We start from the raw sequence: 20,472 nt of genomic DNA, 5'->3' as shown, positions 1-20,472 counted from the left end.
TTGAGGGCTGAAAGAGGAGTAACCTGGATGAAAGATGCTAAATTAATTAATAACATCAAAGAAGCTTTGTAATCTGTCCATCGAGCATTATAGAGAAGGACTGAAGGACAACGATTGACTAAATGTAATCAAGGCCTGTTATGAAAATGAGAAAAGAAAGCCTCGAAACGAAGCGAGCACAACATCTTTATCTAATCCACAATGATAAACTTAACAGGGTTCACTTGGTAAGACTGCGCTGACGTCAACAACCTATCTTGATCTAGAAAAAAGTGGGGGGCGGGGGAACAGACGCGATTGACGGACAGCCTCATAGACCAATTATATTGTCTGTAGTAGCGGCTCTTTAAAGAGCCTACTAATAGACATTGACGGAGGGAGGGGTGAGACGTCGGGCGTCGAAGAGAAGTTAGGTTGACAAATGGTTACCAACAGAAGGTTACGAGTTAAAAAATTGGATTATTGGATCGTCTGACTCGGTTTACATGGCTCGGACGCGCACAGGAAGCCTTAGACGGGGGACCCGCGGAGGATATTGCTGTTTCTGAAGTCATTCCCCCCTGTTTTGATGTGCGGGAAGACTCCTACCCCCTCGCAATAGGTCGTTGGGCTCCCGATGCTGGCGACAGATAGCTGCAGCATGTTGCTACCGAGTTAAAAGAAATCACAAGTTACACGGGAAGGGAAGACGGCTGCGTACGCCGCCGCAACCGTGGCTCGGATAAATAGACAGCCTGCCCGAATCTGTTTTTAGCCAAGTTGATATTTCAGTGCCAATGGCTAGCCCGCATTGTTTCGTTAAAGTGGAGTTATCAAGAGAATAAGTAGCTTAGCCGCAAGCCACCTGGAAAACCGTAATTTAATATTAATAAGAGATTGGCGCGGCGTTTCTCCTGTGTACCCAGGGATGCAAATAAACACAATTAAGGATCTGTTTTTAATCCATTTTGATGCATCAGAAAGGGGCAGCGAATTTTTGGAAAACTTTAAGAGTTGATTTTTTAAAAAATAGGTTTGTTTGTTTTTTTTTTCCGTAAAATGGTTCATTTAGACGTATGGCTTATGGATTGTGCGTATTTTGGCTGAGGTTGGAATTGATGATATTTTGATGTCCGCTGCACTTTTGACTCGTGGGAAGGCGATGTCAACTACTCAAGAAGATGGATTTTACTCGGATCTGCGGCTGCTTGCTCCGGGTGTCTGATTAGCTCGGTCGGGCTGTTGATCGACCTCTGCCTTTACGTGAGACTTACCACCTATCCTTTATGTAGTAGGTTGTTGTCCTGGAGGACTGCCAGTGTTGGACTATTTGCAGTAGTTACTTTTACACCACTAATTGGCCTTTTGTGTTTTGTGTCCGAGTCTTACAGACTTCCATAAATAATGAAAAGTTTGTAGATCAGGCGTACCCCTAATAATTAGGGTCCCGCGTTTACTGATGATCCAGATGTTGTTTATGCTTTCTCAAGACTGTGAAACAGATATAGACTAGGTTAGGTTTAGGAAAGGAGGCTTAAAACGAGGAAGCCGGTGAAAATGGCTGGTGAATGCACCTACACTGCGCACTATGCTAGTGATGACACTTTTTGCACTGCCAAACACTCAGTGGACCAACAACCGGAGCTCGGTTATCTCAATGGCGTCGGCACTGCAAAGACCTGCCCGACCGTCGCCTCCTCGCCTTTTTTTGAAATGATCGGCGGCTCCTTGTTCCGTAAAAAGTTGGAGAAGGGCTGCTTACAGTACCGAGAGGTACTGGCTGACGACGAGAGACTGAAGTCAATCGAGGTTTTTCACGCGAAGATACCGGGGAAGTCGCACCACACCCTGGAGGACACGTATAGACTGGTAGCTGAACACTACTGGTGGGAAGGTGAGTTATTCTGTTATTACCACAAAAAAAAAAAAAAAAAAAAAAAAATTGTAACTCCTCGCAGAGCCAGTGGTGATATTTTGGATGACGACCTTCTGGAAGTGTTTTATGAATATTGCGCAGGATACAGGATATGCAGTGCCTTGTCTAGTGTTGCAGCCAAGTTTAGTCATCTACTGACAAAATTTGTTGCCTCGCAACTTAGTTAACTTTACTCAACCTCGATTGTCGCCGTTCATAAGTGGAGTTATTTTTTATATATATATAAAACGCAATAGGCTACTATATGGTCGTGATACACGACATATATCCATACCATACGGTATCGGTGAAATGTGGATGGCTTATATTGATAAACGGATGCACACGTTCAAATTTAGATGAGGACGTCTTTTGTGAAGAAATGAGCTAGCCCATTCTCCACAATTAGGATTTATTTTAATACCTGAAACCTGGTGTGGTGTAGAAACTTTCTATTTCGTTTAGTTTCAGCTTCTGCTGTATAACAATCCAAAATTGAGTCTTCCTCAGAGAAATGGTGGCAACGTCAGCGCATCATCAGAACCAAACCAAACAGAAGAAACTAATGTTTAAAATAACTTTAACTTGTGCCTAAGGGTTTTTACAACCCTTTCAACAATTGTGATTTAAGGCACTAGAAACCGTGAGCCACAAAAGTACTGAAGTTCAAGCAATGTCTACTTAGGCTTAGCCTAAATATGTTTGCATTGTTGCTTTGTAGCATTTCTGTTCATATGTGATTTCTTACTGCAATGTTATTACCTCTGTTCTGGAAACATTGTTGAGCCACAGCTTGTGTTCTTTTTAGGAATGTACTTTCAGGTCCGTGACTTTGTTCTTGGCTGTGAGGAATGCCATCTAAGGCAGACTGAAAAAGCGGTAAGTTGTCGGTGTTTGATCGTACTACTACCCGAGTCCACCTGGGTCGTGTTTTAACACTTACGTGACACGGCTCTTCCTTCTCTCTGCGCCCTTCCCCATTAGTGCTCAGAAGTAGGGAACGTCTCTAGGATGGTGAAATCACACGGCCGTGGAGTTCTGAGCAAGCTGAACAGCCAGCGAGTGGCAGGGCAGTTCTGCGACATCACACTGAAAACCGGCAATGGCCACTTGTTTCTTGCCCACAAAGCAGTCTTGGCGGCTGTAAGCGAGTATTTCCAGGAGTTGTTCACTGAAATGGACTCTGCCACTAACCCTCAGCCTCATGTTGACCTCACAGGCAAGCCTTTTTTAAACAACTTTTGAAATATCATAATAGACCTCACTTTTATGATGTTTTTCATGATGTCTAATTTCGGTGTTTGGTGTAGAATTGTGTGGGGAGAGCCTGATTTGTTGTGTGTACCACACATAAAAAAGGCAGTGAATTGTGCCATGTCATCTCTTTGGAACATGGTGCATTCCCACATTCAGGTGGTCACAGCACAGTAGGGCTTGGTAATTACCTGATGAGTTAAATCAGTTATCTTGAGTCAGGAAAAAAACACTGAACTTCAGTTCTCAAGGAAAAGAGTCTAACACCAATGTTCAATATAAAAATGAATAGGTTATGTTTGAAATACATTTCCCCTTTCCCATAATCAGTGTCACTGTCCAGGCAATGGTATCAAGCATTATTCATTTATTTATTTATTATTCCTTTATTGTTTACTTATGTTTCCTAGGTTTCAGTGAGGAGAGTTTGCTTGCATTGCTTGAATTCTCCTACACTTCCACCCTGACTCTGAACTTGGACACTCTGACAGAGGTAGCTGCAATGGCTCGCCACCTCCGCATGTGGCCTGCTTTGGAGGCCTGTTCTGCTATCCAGAAGGAGAAAGAGGCTGACGAGCAATTCTCTGACCCACTGAATCCTGCGGGAGCGCTCACTGTAAAGCCTGGTTCTTCCTCCATGAACAGCCGGAGAAGTCAACACTCCCCTGCAGGAAGGACAGTTGGCTTTAAGAATACGACTGAGAAGGATGAAGGGGAAGCCTTAGGATCTGTATGGAGTAGCCCCATGCAGTGCAGAGCACACGCTGTGGAGGGGACAGATGAATCAGATGGGGAAGTTTGTGATCGAACATTACCAGCTCAGTGCCGAACGCAGGCACTTCACAGTCCTCAGCCAGAGGACAGTGGCTTTTCCTGCAGCCCGACTCGCAGGATGAAACTCATGGACTTCAAATCTCCATCCAGCAAGAGGAAACTGTGCCCTCGTCCCTCCTCGGTAGTCATCTCCACTTCTCCGTCCACCTCTACTCGATCTTCCTCTCCATCCCGCCGTCTGCTCCGCTCCACTCCGGGGGCAGCGCTTGCTTTGCGCAGGTTATTGCCCAAAATTGACCTTTCCTCTAAGAGCAAGAGGAGGTCCTCTTATCCTCCCCAGTTTTACAGGGCAAAGTCTGATTTCTCTCCGGTGCAGTCTAGAGCTCAGCCAAACCCAGTGACGCCTTTGAAGGTGAAGCAGGAGATGGTGGAGGAAGAAGTGTGCAGTGCAGTCCTGCAGGATGAAGTTCACTGCCCTCGTGCTCAGGAGAAATATCGGCTACTCACTTTCCTGGGGTTGCAGAGGAAGTCTTTACTACCTAGTCCAGAAGAGTTGTCAGGCTGGGGGCAAAAGAAGCGGCTTAGGAAGCTGAAGGTGAATGACTACTCACTCACCGCTCGTCGTAAACCCCGCACACAGGCTCTAGGACGCTGCGGAACTGGTCTTGGAGACTTGGTGGGTGTCAGCTCCTCCCTGTCCCTCTGTGACATGACCAGAATGGATCTTCTGAAAAAGGTGATGAAAGTGGAGCCTCAGGAACCCAAAGTCACCATGGCAAAGAGTTCAAAGAGGAAGAATGATGCATCTGGGCACATGGAGCATTCGAGCGTTAGAGCCACACGCAGCCATTCACTGCTGCAGGCAGACTCTAAAGGGCTGAAGACTGAACGCCCACTTAGAAGTAACACTAGGGGCCCAAACAAACCCATACCTCAGCCTGCTGGCAGAGAAAGAGTCGCAGTGCAACGAGCCCATGCTCCTCCAAAAAGAGCGAGGACAGTGAGGACAAAACGGGAACCCAATCTCGCCATCTCGCAACCCATCCCCTACCCTGGTGGTGCCCACCACTACCAGGGGCTAACAGTGGCACCTCCAAAAGTCAGAGCTCCGAAGGATGTTACATCAGTGGATCGGCCATTAAGGATCAGTGGCACAAAGTCAAAGCGTAAGCTGTGCTACAATGTAGGACGTACAACAGATAAGCATAAAGGTTCAAGGCAAAACAAGTCAGACAAAGGCAAACACGGCTGTAACGACAAAACAGTCAGATTGCCACTCCAGCAAAGTGGAGTAGGCAGAGGAGATCAAGTCCGACAGAGCAGAAAGAGCATGGCACAAAGAGATGGAACAGGGGAAAAAACTGAAGTTCTACATAGTGCCAGAAGCTGGGATGCTTCCAGTACAAACTACCAAGATTACCACACAAATCCTCTGTATAGGGCCATCAAAGAAGAGCCAGCAGACCCTATACCCCTGACGCAGGCCTTTCCAGCAAGTGATGCCTCTGACCTAGGTAAACGTCAGAGTAAACCCCCTGTGAAACTGCTAGACCAAGGTTTTCTCTTTGGCCTCTGCCGACCTCCAGGTGGAATTAAGAGGGAGGAAGAGAGCGTGGACATCTGCTTGACCCGGTCCGTCTCCCACAGCAGTGCTTCCCGTAGCGACACATCACCTGGCCTTGTCAGAAGAGATCGGATTAGTGCAAGAATCCTGCCAGACCGAACTGGTCTAGATGGGCCACACTGGGCTGGGGTTGGCAACAGGTCGACTCTCTTTTCTCAGAGGATGCTCCTCCGAGTGAAAAAAGAAGAGGAAGAGACTTGTGTGTCCCAACGGCCAAAAGCCATCAGAAGTTCTGCTCAGCACAAAGACAGCAAGAGGACCTGCAAGGTTAAAAGGGAACTGCCAAAGGCAAAGGTACCACAGATGGGATACTGTTCTGTTTTCATTGTTATATACTTTGGTCTAAAGGTCTCGTGAGACTTTGTGAAAGTCTTTGTTTCTAAATGGAAAGCTTATGGAGTAGATCTTATGAATGCCAATAACCTCATACACATGTATACTATATATATATATATTTTTTTTTTCTTCTCATCTCTTTGTCTTCCAAAAAGGTGAAGAAATTGTATCCTATGAGCAGCCGGCACACTGTTATGCTGGAGTCCATCCAACGGGCTCAGGTTAAACAGCTGAAGGGTCCTTGTGGTCAGGGCTCAGGTGGAGCCCACACATGCCTACAGTGTAGATCGTCGTACAGGGACTGCGATGCCCTGATCATGCACCGCATCAGACATATTGAAGGCAAACACTGGCCATGCCCTGTAAGTGCCAACTCTTTTCTGTATTCTATTGTTTGCAGTAGATCTCCCTGGAGAAATATGTAGCAGAGAATGCAGTAGCTTATAGCATTACTAACAGTGTTGCAATCTGCATTTCATTCTCTTATGTTATATAAGAAGACAGTACTAATTTAATCATAGCTAGATTTCTAACACATTATTAATAGCTGTGTGTTCCCCAGCTTTGTGAATGTTGATAAGTTGCTATATTAACAGTTCTTGTGATAAGTGAAGGAGTTATAGTGTGTGATAATGACCTGATACCAAGGTACCCGTCTGATCCTGATGACTTCCTTTATATCTCTTATCTTTCTTTTTGTCTTCCATCTGTTTTCTTTCAACTTCCTCCACTCTCTTGATCTTTCTCTTTCCTACAGTTGTGCAGCAAGACATTCTTCAGACAGAAAAATGTCAGAAATCACATAAGGACACACAATCCCAAACTGTACAAATGCCGTCATTGTGTTGCTTCTTCTTAAGGTAACGTGCGTATATGGTGGTGTATTGTACCTGTTCAAACCGATGTTTGAATAGAGACATGCACAGAACAGGCACAAACTGCATATACAAAAGTTTTAATTATGAAGTTAAATTTATAAATTGTACTGATCTTGGTCATATTCTGTTTTAAACTTCATGGGTGAAGAACACGGATGGCATGGTGAAGAGGAAGGGTGTTCTTGAAATATGAGGACTGTACATATAACAAATCTGTCAAATGAGAATGAAGTTCCAGTCTGTAGATGTAATTATGGTCATTGATGTTGATTTTTTGTTTTTTTTTCCGTACGATAATTGTAATTCTTATTTAAATAACCAGACTAAAGATGTTTTGCCGTTGCTACAGATGGGGAACTTGACCCAGTGATGTTTCTCTCAGGGTGGGTGCCTGCTAGTTGTAGTGATATTTGTAAATGAGAATTGTGTAGAATGTTTTAAAATGATTACTACTATTGTAATTACTGCAATTATCATATTGTTATTATTGTTATTACAGTTATTTTTTATAAATAGTGTAATCTTGAGTGCACTTAAAACCGTAGCTTTGTTTTTAAACCTAAGAATACTTGTCAAGTGATCAGGTAAGATGGACTGGGATGTACTTGAATGATTACTGAGAGGGAGTTTGTTGTCCGCCCTTCGTTTGTGGTGATTTTAATAATGATGTATTAAAAACTAAACAGGTGGGGTTAGAGGCACTGAATCATTTTCCAAGTGAAGAGGAATGGTTAGGCGAAATATGGAAAGATTTACTGTTGAAAAATGCCATTCTTTTCATATTTTGCAATCTTACAATGATAAGACCTATATTGGTAGGCAAGTCTTTTTGTGATGCATCTTTTCTTGTCATCGTGCAAAATAAAAGTAGTTACTGGCTTTTTCAGTTTCTTTAAAAGGAGTTAATAGGAAACCTCCTCAGATTCAAAGCTTTTTTAGATTCAAAGCTTCCACAGGATATGATGCAGTGAAGTTATATGAAGTTTTAAAAGTGGTGATTTTTTTTAAATGTTTTTTTTCTGAAACCACAGATAAATTGAAACTGTAAAAAGACCAAAATCAATATAAATAAATTTTTAATTTTACTGTGTGATTGCCTCATATTTTTGACATACCACTGGATATACTCATATTACCAATACACAAGTGAGAAAATGAAGTCTCACTACTTTTATTTCAAATGTTGTAATTTTAAATTTGCTGCAATTCAACCCATTGTTGGCCATACTGCTACATTCATTTATAGGATTTTTTGTTTTTAGATGTTTTATGCTCTTATTCTGTCTTTCTGATTTTTCAAATTCAAGTGTCATGATTTTTTTCTTTTACTACAAGAATATTCAAATATTTGTTTTGTTTTTTCTTTGTCATTTATGAAAGGGAGGTATTTGGCATAATTTTTCTCCATAGGAATAGGCTTCCTACAAAGATCAGGGTGACGGCACACTGTAGAACCTTAAAACAAGTGGCAGACAGCCCCAGACACCTACGGACTCGAGGCATACTTAATCAGTGGCTATTATAAGAAAAACACTGAACAAGGGTTTATGAGAGGTTACCACAGATAAAACCTCATCCCAATAAAAAACCTGATCTCAATTTTGTTGAAGACCAATTGTAAGTTCTGCAGCTCTACTGGAACAGTATTCTGTGGACAGGTGATGATCAACTGTTGGGTAATGTGCTTGACATTATGGTTGGAGAAAACAGCACTGAGCCCAACTTGGGGGAGGTGGGATATGACGGTATCAGGCTACCTTGTTGCATCTTACAGCTTACAGACATTGAAGGACAAAAATTACAAGTAGGATCAGGAAATTCCTTAACAGAATGGCAGGTGTTTGTTTTTGAAAGAGGCCATGCAACATGCTGAGGCAAAAAATATAAAAGTGCAGAAATTTTCAATAAAATGGATCAACAGCTTTAAAAAAGCCCAGTCAGCATCCTCATTTCCACAGAAATGCTGTGATGTGATCACAGGTAGGCTATTCAAGCGAGACACCCACAAAATATACATTAATTTTTGTAGAGAAGAACAGGCCAAAATATCAACTACCTGACCCAGGGTACTGAGCAGCAATTACAGTGTTTGGTAAAGGTTACTGACAATAAAAAAAGTCCCCCAAGTTACTAAATAAAAGGGTTCACAGTTTCTTCCCCTCACCAACCATTTTTCCAATACAGATATATAACATTGTGTTTGTTAAATAAGAAAGTTTATTATTATGACTTAAATGAAGATCAGATGACATTTTAGGAGCATTTATTGAAAATAATTTCAAACGGTACAACTGTGCATGAACTATGTACAACAGCTTTTTCATACATAGTCCACTCACAGCAGGGGACCTTACGTAAAAAATTAACATAATATTAAGAAAATTGATGCAACCTGGTCTATGCACAGGTCATAACCAAATGGAAAAATATGGAATATGGAAAAATGAAATGAAAGTAATGGGAACCATGGTCAAAACAGACAAATCCCAAAAGCTGACTAAAAAGAAACAATAACTACATGATCTATGGAAATACACAACAAAAACTGAGCACTACCCTTACTCCCCAACTAACACAAACAAGTACAAGCCCACTCCCAAACAAAACTGCCGTGCATGACCCTCTGAGATGTCATCAGATGCTGAGGTTCATCTTCATACAGGTTTTATCAGGTCTGCAATGCAGCCATTTCACTATGTAACAAGATTTTTGTTCCTGGCTTCAGTGTGCTATATTCCAACTGCTTATGTGTAAAATATAAACAAAATATTCATTGTAAATTTCTGTGACCAGGACAATGAAATTTACATATTTTAAGAGAGGAAACAGTCAAACTTTCGAGTGACCTTGCACCTTTGTGACCTTGGAATTCACTTACTATTGACAGAAATTAATCTATGATAGCAGAAATAAACCTATGATAAGCAGGGATTGAAAATACTGTTACAATTTTTTTTTTTGTTCATGTGTACTGTGTGTTTGTGTTTTTAATTGGGCCTAAAATATATAGAAAATGATAATTGTTCCCCATAAACTTTGCTTTTGTGGTCAGGAAAATTATCCTTTGAAAGGCTATCCATTTTCCAGAACATTTCCGATACATTCAGAGCTGAGTAAACTTCAAGTTGCTTCTAGAACTGAGAACTCTCAAGATGTTTATATAACTGTCCAAATATTTCTAGAACTTTTGAGAATTTTTAGAACTTTCTAGAACTGTCTAAGGGCTGCCAGTAGTATACATAGCAGTGTAAATGCAGGTACGTTAAAACAACCATTTCAGTTTATGCTACAGCTGAGTAGGTGGATAGATATCTAAATTTAATTTAGAGCTATGAGGGATTTGCTAGCATTTAGCATTTGAGACCTAAGCAGTTGTTTCTGTACATCTCAGAATTCATCTTCTGCTGTTGTCGGCAATCACACCCACAAACCCATGGCATTCATTTAATATACTGTTTACCAGACTGTGACCCGTCTTTCTGTTCTTGAGGTTAAAGCTGATTACTCCTTCTTTATTGGCATTGACACTAGAGACAAAAGCTACACCTAAACTCCTTGTGTTAATTTTTTTGACTTTTTCTTAGCTGTCTTGCTGCAGCAATTCACAGATGGCCAACAAACAACTGTGTAGGCAGTCTAATCAAATTACTTATGATCCTCTGAAGTGGACTATTTGTAGTTAAAGTAGTAGGAGGGGGGTCATATATGGTTCACCTAACATGAATGTACATTCCCCCCAAATTTCTTCTCATGGGGCAGTGGTAGCGCAGTTGGTTGCCAGTTCAAGCCATACCACTGCCAAGCTGCCATTGATGGGCCTTTGAGCAATGGCCTTAACCCCCAATTGCTTGAATTGTATTCGGTCATAATTGTAAGTAGCTTTGAATTATAGTGTTATATAAATGCCATAAATGTAAATAAAAGTATACACACAAAAGTGTAATGATAAGTATCCAGTGATCTTGTTAGTATTTGATGTGACTAAGCTCTAAATGTATATTACCCCTTTGTTTATGCATGAAGATATGAGTTACAATTGTGGCATTTAGCTGATGCTTTTATCCAAAGTGATTTACGATTGTGACTGAATACAACTTGAGCAATTGAGAGTTAAGGACCTTGCTCAAGGGCCCATCAGTGGCAACTTGGCTCATCATTTCTCTTCACTCTTTGATCAAACATTTAAAGACAACAACCTTTTAAAGCCAACTCAGTCATTTATTTATAACATCATTATCTATGCTCATGCATCCACTTCTTTTCATGACTTTAAAAACTTCTTACAACACAAAGAGAAGGCAAAGCCCCAGAGTTTCTATCACTCACTCACTCACAAAACTGATGCCCACCAAAGGGAAATTTCTAATGCAGAAATAAGCACACATTCATTTTTGTCAACTGTATTAAATATTCTGTGTTTCTGAGTGACAGTTTGCTAATTAAATAAAAAGATTTTAAATAACCTTTGAAGCCCATGACCTGTTGTTATAGCTCCTGTCCACAGTCTTTATAGTATGTTTACTGAACTTTAACACAGATCTTGCATTAAATTTTGAACAGCATACAAAAAAATCTCTTGAATTATAGAGTTTAACAATGATTTTAAAAAGCATAACAAAAAACAACTGCATAAACACATTTTAAAATAGTTCAGGAAATAATATGGAATGCTGAATTAGTTGTTAGTGTATATATTAAGAAAGCACTTCTTAAATAATATTCCAGATCACAACTATGCCAAATTAAATTTTAACTCAGGGATAGGAAGAAAACTAGGAACAAGGAACATGGCCTACTTCTTGATCCTTAATGGTGAGGCAGATAGGCTCATGTGCTCTCACAATGGATGGGGACGTCCTGTGTATGGTTACACAGGTCATGGTAGCTCTCTTTGGGCAGAGCATACATGGCTAGTACCTGCTTAAACTCTTCCAGAGGACAGTAGACATCACTGCAGCCTGGGATCTTCTGATCCTGTAGGGACACAGGAGAATATATTTTAGTAGGCCCAGTGGATGGATGAATGCAGGATCTGTCAGAGCTGTGCAGGGAACCGGAGTGTGCATGAAGGCTCCTACCTGACCGATGTAGGAGACTTTGACATAGTGCTGCTTAATTTGTCGATGCCAGTACAGCTCCAGAGTGATGTCAGCAGCGTACGGTGGCCACCGCATATCAAACACGCCCAGCGCTATCAAGCACGGCATCAGAGTGGTGTCGTGTACCGAGTACAGGAACAGTTTCCTTGCTCAACAAGCACAAGTTAAAGAAAAGTATGATCACTGCCTCATTCATCATCTTTAAACCTACAGGCAGAAGATCAAGTCTGCTGTGGTTAGTACCTTGAAAATATGGACAAATTAGGCAATAGACAAGCCACAGGCTGGCCTGGCAGATATTAATCGGAATGTGTTTGAATATGCAACCAACAATTTGGAGGAATGCATGGACGCTGGCATCTTACATCAGTTCCTGTGAGGACATTTCTATTCTCACAAGGACTGGAATCGAATAAAAAGGAAGTAGGCCATCAGCCCACGACTAGTCAACTGACTGGAGAAGTCGCCCCAGACAATGGGGAATGATTAGCTGGCCAATGAGCTGAATCTTGTGTCTTTCCACCTCAATTTCACCCCCCATTCAAATCAGGGCAGAAACATTCTCTTACTCAAACACTGTCTTCTACCAAGCAACCCACACAGCCAACACTAAAGATCTGTGAAGATGATGTGCAGACTCTTCCAGAGACAGAAGTCATTCCACCCTCCTGCCTGAAGGTCTGAAGCCTGTTCTGACCAACTTGCATCTGTTTCATGCAGGTCTTCAACAGACCACTGGAGCTGTGTGAATTACCTGCATGCTTTAAATGCTCCTCAATTATCACTCTCATCCCCAAATTAACAACCATCAAAGGACTAAGTGACTACAGGCCCACTGCCTTGACCTCTGTGGCTAGGAAATCCTTTGAGAGTGACAGAGTCTACATGGGGCTTCACTTCATCCTTCGACACCTCTAACAGCCAAGGACTTTTGCAAGAGTTCTGTTCTTGGACTTTAGCTCAACATTCAATACCAGTACCCAGAACTGCTCCACAATAAATTCACCCAATTCTGCATTCAATACCATCAATCCAGAACTGCTACATAATAAATTCACCCAATTCAGCATGCTTGCTTCCACCTGCTTGTAGATCACCAGCTCCCTCACAAGACAGCGGCGGGTGAAGCTGGGAAAACACTTGAGATATTCGGACAATGAGTATTGGCGCCCCCTGTGTGTAATCTCCGCAATGCTCTGCTTGCAGTACACAAATTGCTCCTCCATGGGCCCCTCTGCTAACATTGTGAAGTTTGGTCATGAATGTTAAGATGGTCATGAATTTGCTTACAGAAGGGTAGTCGAACAGTCAAAGCAACTTGGAGCCAAACACACTAAAAACAGTGCAGATGGACTTTAGGAGAAACACTTCACCACTGCCAGCCCTTGCCAAGAATGTGATGAATGTGGAGTTCAAGGTTTTGGGAACTACAATCATGAGAGACTAAGTGGGACATCATCAACTCCATCACAAAAAAGTACAGCAGAGGATGTACTTTCTGTATCAGCTGAAGAGATCCAACCTGCCTCATGAGCTGCTGGTACACTTCTGCATGGCCATCACAGAGCATATCATCACCTCCATCATAGCCTGGTGCAGTTCTACACAGGCACCACAGAGCATGGCATCACCATCTCCATCACAGGCTGGTGCGGTTCTACACAGCCATCATAGAGCATATCCTCACTGCCTCAATCAGAGTCTGGTGCAGCTCTGCCGTGAAACATCACACATACATGCACACACCATTGGGTCTACAGAAAAGGCCACTGGTGTCATCCCGCACACTCTGCTCAATTTGCACAACTCCAGAACCCATAAGCACACAGAGAGGATGATCGCAGACCCATCACCTGTTTCAGCTCCCCCTCTCAGAACAGCGCTTGACCAAAATGATGGTCAAAGCAACCAGTCTACAGCAACGCTCTTTTTCCTCTTGCCATCACACTCATGAGCAATTACTACACTGAAGCACTGCTGTTCTAACTCACAAAATCATATACTGAACAAATATTCTATTTTTTCCACTGTATTCTATTTTTATTTTATTCTGTTCCGCAATGCCGCCTCCTACCTGCTGTACCCTGCACTTTAAATGAGCAATACATAATTGTTACAGCCAAAAAGTCGCAAACAATATTTAGAAAAGTAATTATTTTTACGTTTTATCTATAAAGTGCAACTGACATAAGATGAAGAATAAAACTGCTTTGTAGTCCTCAAATGAACCAGTTCATGCTCCATTGAGCAGGGCCCCCACGTGGAAGGGGCCATGTTTAAAACAGATTTGGGACAGAATCTGACACCTCCTCATTGACTTCTAGTGGCCTCACTAGAAGTCAGTATAATAGCTGTTTTATCATTGAAAAAATGACATATGACAAGCCTGTGGCTTGAGTTTTTATTCAAAGACTGTCTGTGTGAATGTGTATAGGAATGAAAGTGTGTGTTGTACTCAGGTATGGGTGTCTGTGCTGCACAGTGTGAAAGCTCTAATGTCAATTGTGTACCATGAGCTACTGTATGTCCAAAGATAAATTCCATGTATGTGCAAGCACACTTGACCAATAAAGCCTGATTCTGACAATAACAAATGCACCTGTTTTGTGCGAGTGCCCAACACTAGGGGGGGACAGTAATCAAGTGTCTGTGGCACATTTAACTCAAATTTATTTATATAGTGCAAGGTGCAAGGCTATATAAAATATAATAAACAATGTACAATCAATAGGCATTTATGTTTAAAGCTCAATAAAAGAAAGTAAAAATATAAAAGTGTCTAAAAATGAATAAGCAAGAACTAGCAATAAGAATTAAGGTGTAATAAACATAGTGATATACAGAAATGGAATAAATTCAATTAAGTAACAACTATACAGCCATAAAACTAGATGATATTAGAATCTGGATTAAAAAGACTTAATAGTCATTAAAGTGTCAGAATTTCAAACATTAATTGGTAGTTTGTTTCATGATTTTCTGGTATGCCAAAATTTGTGTTTTAACTATGGATTTGACTCTTGGCAACACAAACCGACCAGCATCCTGTGCCTTTAATAAACAGGGATGATTAACAGCTAATTGGGATTAAGTGTTGTGCTGCTTTATATGCCATCAACAGAATTTTATAATCAATATAATTTTATAATCAATACCCATTGTAAGGTGGATAAACAGGTGTTATTTTGTATATTGTATATCTTATATTGTAATCAGTAAGTGGTGAAGGGGAAAGAGACATAGGAAAGTATTGCAGCCTGGTGATTGTACCTCCACCTGGTGTCAGGTTATTAAGGCATAGATTGTGTTAAAGCTTACAAGGTGTGTGGAAAGATTTTCTTTTTGACTATGCAGTTCTGGTGTTAAGAAGACTGAAAAGCTCACCTGTTTATATCAGAGGCAATACCATTAACCTTTGTCTCCATGTTGGTGAGGAGTGTGTGGAAGACAGGACCCACGCATAACTGAAGCGTCTGCCTGAATACAAACACAACCACATAATTCTGAGCCTTTAACACTCATATGTAGTCCCTACCAACCTCACCATCTTAGTCCACTTCAGTTTGAATTTAGTAAAGCAATTAACATGAAGTATGATCAAAAGTCTAGACCTTGACAATCTTCTTTGCTCTCAGTAAAGCTAAATCTAGAAAATGTCTGTCAGAGCTTATACTTCCACTATAATAAACGTAACATCATTTTTGACTTCACACATGCAGTCCATCTTCAACCCTATCTTGGTCCTTCTCCACAACCCTAAACGTGCTGCAGATGCCATCTAAGGAGCTCACCTATTGCTGGGCTCATATATGTGGTAGATCATATCCACAGCTCTCTGCTCCACTACAGGCTTCCAGTTCTGCAGCACCGAAGGGTACGGCATACCATGAGTCTACAAGCACAAAGAGGGTCAGCATGGAAAACATGCTGGCCTGATGCTAAGAGCATTTCCATGCCTTTCTCTGCTGATTCCAGTAGTTATTTTGCCACAGGCCGACAGCTTGAATTTTGAATTCGTTACATTGAAACATAAATGTGTGTGATAAACAGCAACCTCAACAGGGTTAACAGCACATCCTTTCATCTTTGGGTACAGTGATTCTGCTCATACAGAATGTAGCTTATCTGATGAATCACCTTATCACTGAATATTTATACACTGACATGGTAATTTTAAGAGGCTTCTGCCATTAATAATATGATGCTGATATTATGTGTCATTAGGAGGTGCCGTATCATGATTTTAACCATTAGTTTTCATGCCTGTGTAGAGTTCCCAAACCTCTCTTGCCACCATGTCGTCTCTGATGAGGATGAAGTCAAGGCGCTGGCAGGGGCTGATGCCCAGTTCAGCTTGAATAGTCTGGAGATCTGAAGCGATATTTGGCAACGTGGCCGACTCTGCCCAGCGATAACTGTAGGGCATACACCACAGCCAATCACAGACATCTGATCACAGGATTAAGCCAATCACAGAAATTCATGACACAGAACTGTAAACTCAACAGGGATTTATGTTCAAGTGGCATTTTACAGAGAACAATTAACAACAGAGATATCTGACCGTCATATCCAATTTCTTATATCCACTTGCATATCCATCTGCACATTTCTGCAGTGATCCTTTGTCAGGGTAACATGGCATATGCCATTGTGAATTGAGCTGAGACCGCACTTCATTTGACAACTAGCATATGCTGTTTGACCCACTTCAACCAGATAATAGGCTCATCTAGAACAGTGACCCATTTTATTTTAGTTTTTTAGACTTAATTCGATACACCTACTCAGAGCTCACCATTAATGATCATGCATAGTATGAAGAGACACAGATGTGCAGTTGTTTGAGGAAACATTGTATTCACAGATATGTGCCTGCCTATGCAAGGCCATACGTTTTGTGTAGCTGCGCTGTGCAAGTCATATACTGTGGGAGCTGTCTATGTTTTATATGTGCCATTAAAGTGTCATGTTTTCTGTACATTTTTCATGCAAGATAAATATGCCAATTATTTTTGTATTCCATACATTTTTACAATCATTTTATTTTCAGTCTGCTATTAAGAAAGATATACATTAGTTTACACAAAACCTGCCCATTAAGCATCTTGAGCAGTTTGCATCCATGATAGTTTGGGTAGAGGATCTCTCTCGCAGCCTCCTCTGTGTAGATCAGCACAGTGTCTAGAAATAATTTAAAGAAGAATAAAAGGGAGGACCAGCACAAGCTGTGTTAATGCCACGTTAAAGGTACGTCCATTCCACGCCACCCCTGGCCCTTCCCCCCAGCATACGGCTATACCTGTCTGTTGCTGCTGGAACAGCCCTGCCACCAGACATTTTGCAGATTCAATGGTGCGAACGATGTTGGTCGAGCGAATGCTGCAGAGGAAGAGACTCCGACTCAAAAGTCAAGCAACAGTCAGCCCGGTTGATCTTGGCCAATGTTTTTTTTGCCAGCAGAAGGTAAACAAGGGACTTACTACACCTCCTTAAGGCTGAAGGAGGGACTGAGGAACTCCACATCCTGGATGTACCTCCTCCTCAGCCTGAGTCCAAGGTCATACAGCTGCTGCATGCCCACTGTGGTCAGCTGACCCGGGTATGTGCCACCCTAATGGTTAAGGGGAGCACAGGTAGATGCCACTGTTGAAGGCACTGGCTGCTAGGACTACATAGATGGCCACAGAGATGCCAGTACTGTGCTCCGAGCGCTTTCTGAATGTCACTGCCACACTGAGTACTTAAGTAAAAGTTAATCAAAGTTAATATCAGAAGACTGTGTATATATAAGATAAAGCCTAAATAAGAATAATCCACACAGAATCTTAAAAACACATCATTGTCGACTCTTTAGTATGCTCATTGTCTTTGTCCTTCAAAAAAAAAGTGACAGTACTGCACATTTTCAACAGACAATTTGTACAAATGCAGTAGATCATACAGACAATTCCATTCTACTAGAACTGGTCTGCCGTATAACAGGTCTGACCTGCTCTCCCATACTTCACGCAAAATCAAAAAAGGAACAATGAGCAATGTCTTAGTTCACTCGGCGTCTGCCAACTACTTGTCTGTCATACTCCAGACCTTAAATAAAAATATTCAAACATATAACTGCACAAACCGTGAGTGTACTGGCTCTGTAGCTGTCTTCAACAGGAGCAGAGGGCCTAGGACCTCCATGCAGGTCTTTAACCACATAATCAATTTTGGTGTGATCAGGAACTTCCAGTAGATCAGGAACCCACTGCGCCTTCAAAAGACAAGCAAACATTGGTCCAGTGTTCAAGAATATGTTGCTACGCCCAATGAAGTACTGTAAATGGTTGTCTTTGCACTGGACCCCATTCATTTACACTACTTTCTTAGCAAGCTGTACCTCCAAAACATCCGGGATAGATTTCAGTGGTGTTCTCGCCCCATGTCTGAACAAGACTTGAACAAGTTTAAGCTCGTATGGAGATGAGGACTGGTCAGAAGTGGAAGAAGTCTTGTCAGACTCCACATCTTTTCGAACAGCCTCAGTCTTCTTCTGAGACCACAAGGTTGACCCAAGAGCCACGGTACCCATAGTGCCAATGCGTGTCCACAACGTCCTCATGATGACAAATCTGCTGAGAGTGTATTGTCAGACACAGGTAAACCAAAACGCTGTTCAGAGTGAACAGAGATAGCTACCTTAAAGATAGAGTAGGTAAACTGTGTGTGTAGAACCATGTGAAGGAATGAGTACATGTTCAGACTGCAGAGCACCTGCAGGTGGGCAGGTTGTGAGGTAGAGAGGCAGGCAGGTAAGCAATCCAATCATTTCATTTGATCCAAATGAAATGATCGGTTGGGTTTTTTACAGACCTGATTTTTTCCTTTGTATTATCAGCGCAATTGATGTATTGATTGCTACCAGAATGCAAAGAGCACTTTAAAAAATGTTTTAAAAAATGCTTATTCAATAAATGACCTACTTACTCCAAGGAGCACTCTATATCAGTATGGGTTACTATATGGGGGACGATTCTAAAGGCCTGAGACAAAGGGCTCCTAAAATTATGACTTTAGGTTATTTGTTTCATTGGGACCCCATGTGATCTCTTTTTATTTTGCCTAAAACGCGGAAAAAGCTTAATGAGGCTTAAGGTACTAAAACAATGACCTGTAAACAACAAACCCCTCTCACATATTACTAGTCATGAGTACTATCTACTGTCAAAAGAATTAACCTGTAACCTATAAATAAAGTAGTTACACTGAGCGGCTGTCTCCATTTATACGTATAAGGAAAACGCTTAACGTGGCTTGATGCACTGAAACATTGACACAGGAACACCAGATTTCACTCAAACTTTAATAGTCATGAGTACTCTCTGCTACCAACAGGATGAAAATGTATTCTGAGAATAAATTAATAATATTTACGTTAAGCTTTTGTCCCTCCATTTAAACATTTTTTTTTTTTACGCAAATATTACCATTTCTTAAAATACAGTGTCATGGTAGATCACCGACAAGTAGTATACGAGAGAAATGTTGCTTCCTAGGTTTTAGTACATTAAGCGTTTTAGAATGTCACCAAACCCAAAACTTTAAAGCAAAAACAGTTTCACTCAAACTTCACTGACACCGGACGTGCATCTTTTGCAATGCAAATGTAGCTGCCAAATGAAGCTGAATTTACCAGCTATCTCGGTCTTCTCAGATATCATCTCAGTAGCTTATGCTAGCCTGTGGCTTTGCTACTGACAATCCTTAGTACACTGCTATGCGGCTACTGACCTTAGTCAAACAAACAAACAGATAATGATACAGAATCGCTGAAAATTGTTACTCACATTTATGTTACTAGTTATAGCAGTTCTACACTTCTCTCGAATCAGCCGTCCTACATTCATCCCTGTTGGCAAACTTTCCTCATTTTAAAAACGCATGAACCGGCGAAACAAAAAATGTTTGCTGGAATATGTAGTATTATCTGGCGCTGGCATGTAATGTGAAGCAATATGGTATGAGCATATAAAAAACTACAAATCCCAAAATCGTATCGTTACCGTATATACGCTATTAAATCATGCACCGTTATGTTTAAATGTAGATTAAACCGTGGTGTTTTATTCCCCAACAATAGGCCACAGTTAAAGAAGAGAAAGTACAAGTGAAAGTGGCCCTACTCAAAAATAACTCACTTTGCGTGAATAAAACGTGAGCAAAAAATACAACAACAACAAACAAAACCGTAGCAACAAAAGCACCTGGTCCTTCATGCATGGTACATAGTGATGAGGATGTTGGTGGAGGCTAGGCAAAATGATGGACATGATCTTTTTTGAACCTAAATACTGGACTCACTTTTACTCACTGCCGTACGATCAAATAAGCACTCTACAGCTCACTGCAAACACTTCTCTTTTGCTGGCATAATTTAATTAGGGGTAGCCTAGAAGACTAGATGCTGACATTCATGTAACAGAGCTTCATGGTAATCAGGAAAATATAACTTTAATTATCCTGTGAATGTTCTGGGTTTATGTGTTCTGGGTGACCTATGTTTATTTTCTCAAATGCCCCATATGGCCTATAACAGATACAACAATGAAGTTGCTTTACACTTGCCTTAAT

General features: G+C 41.3%; 2 protein-coding genes across 7 annotated transcripts; one reads left to right on the top strand and one right to left on the bottom strand.

Moving 5' to 3' along the window:
- The first annotated feature begins 408 nt into the window (after positions 1 to 408).
- On the top strand, positions 409 to 7,641 carry si:dkey-229b18.3. 2 transcript variants are annotated; one of them, XM_026995767.2, is made up of 7 exons: positions 409 to 1,873; positions 2,703 to 2,773; positions 2,879 to 3,113; positions 3,559 to 5,840; positions 6,038 to 6,244; positions 6,640 to 6,742; positions 6,909 to 7,641. In XM_026995767.2, the coding sequence occupies exons 1-6, from the start codon at positions 1,537 to 1,539 to the stop codon at positions 6,739 to 6,741; spliced, it is 3,234 nt and encodes a 1,077-aa protein (XP_026851568.2). In that variant the 5' UTR covers positions 409 to 1,536; the 3' UTR covers position 6,742; positions 6,909 to 7,641. The 2 variants fall into 2 exon arrangements, with proteins under 2 accessions (XP_026851568.2, XP_026851576.2); XM_026995775.2 differs by having other exon boundaries at positions 6,640 to 7,641.
- A 3,604-nt stretch (positions 7,642 to 11,245) lies between these two features.
- On the bottom strand, positions 11,246 to 19,778 carry acp6 (acid phosphatase 6, lysophosphatidic). Of its 5 annotated transcripts, none has more exons than XM_027032572.2 (11): positions 19,689 to 19,778; positions 18,242 to 18,473; positions 17,987 to 18,115; positions 17,343 to 17,473; positions 17,162 to 17,241; positions 16,956 to 17,043; positions 16,142 to 16,274; positions 15,651 to 15,751; positions 15,244 to 15,336; positions 11,839 to 12,010; positions 11,246 to 11,734 (listed from the first exon to the last, which is right to left on the bottom strand). In XM_027032572.2, exons 2-11 carry the CDS (start codon positions 18,461 to 18,463, stop codon positions 11,588 to 11,590), a joined length of 1,296 nt encoding a protein of 431 aa, XP_026888373.2. In that variant the 5' UTR covers positions 18,464 to 18,473; positions 19,689 to 19,778; the 3' UTR covers positions 11,246 to 11,587. The 5 variants fall into 5 exon arrangements, with proteins under 5 accessions (XP_026888373.2, XP_026888398.2, XP_026888382.2 ...); XM_027032597.2 differs by having other exon boundaries at positions 11,839 to 12,004; XM_027032581.2 differs by having other exon boundaries at positions 18,242 to 18,476; positions 19,689 to 19,776.
- Positions 19,779 to 20,472: the final 694 nt, after the last annotated feature.

Source organism: Electrophorus electricus, chromosome 25 (genome assembly GCF_013358815.1).
Source record: "Electrophorus electricus isolate fEleEle1 chromosome 25, fEleEle1.pri, whole genome shotgun sequence".
Taxonomy (NCBI): Eukaryota; Metazoa; Chordata; class Actinopteri; order Gymnotiformes; family Gymnotidae; genus Electrophorus; species Electrophorus electricus.
This window is presented reverse-complemented; position numbering and strand designations above follow the sequence as displayed.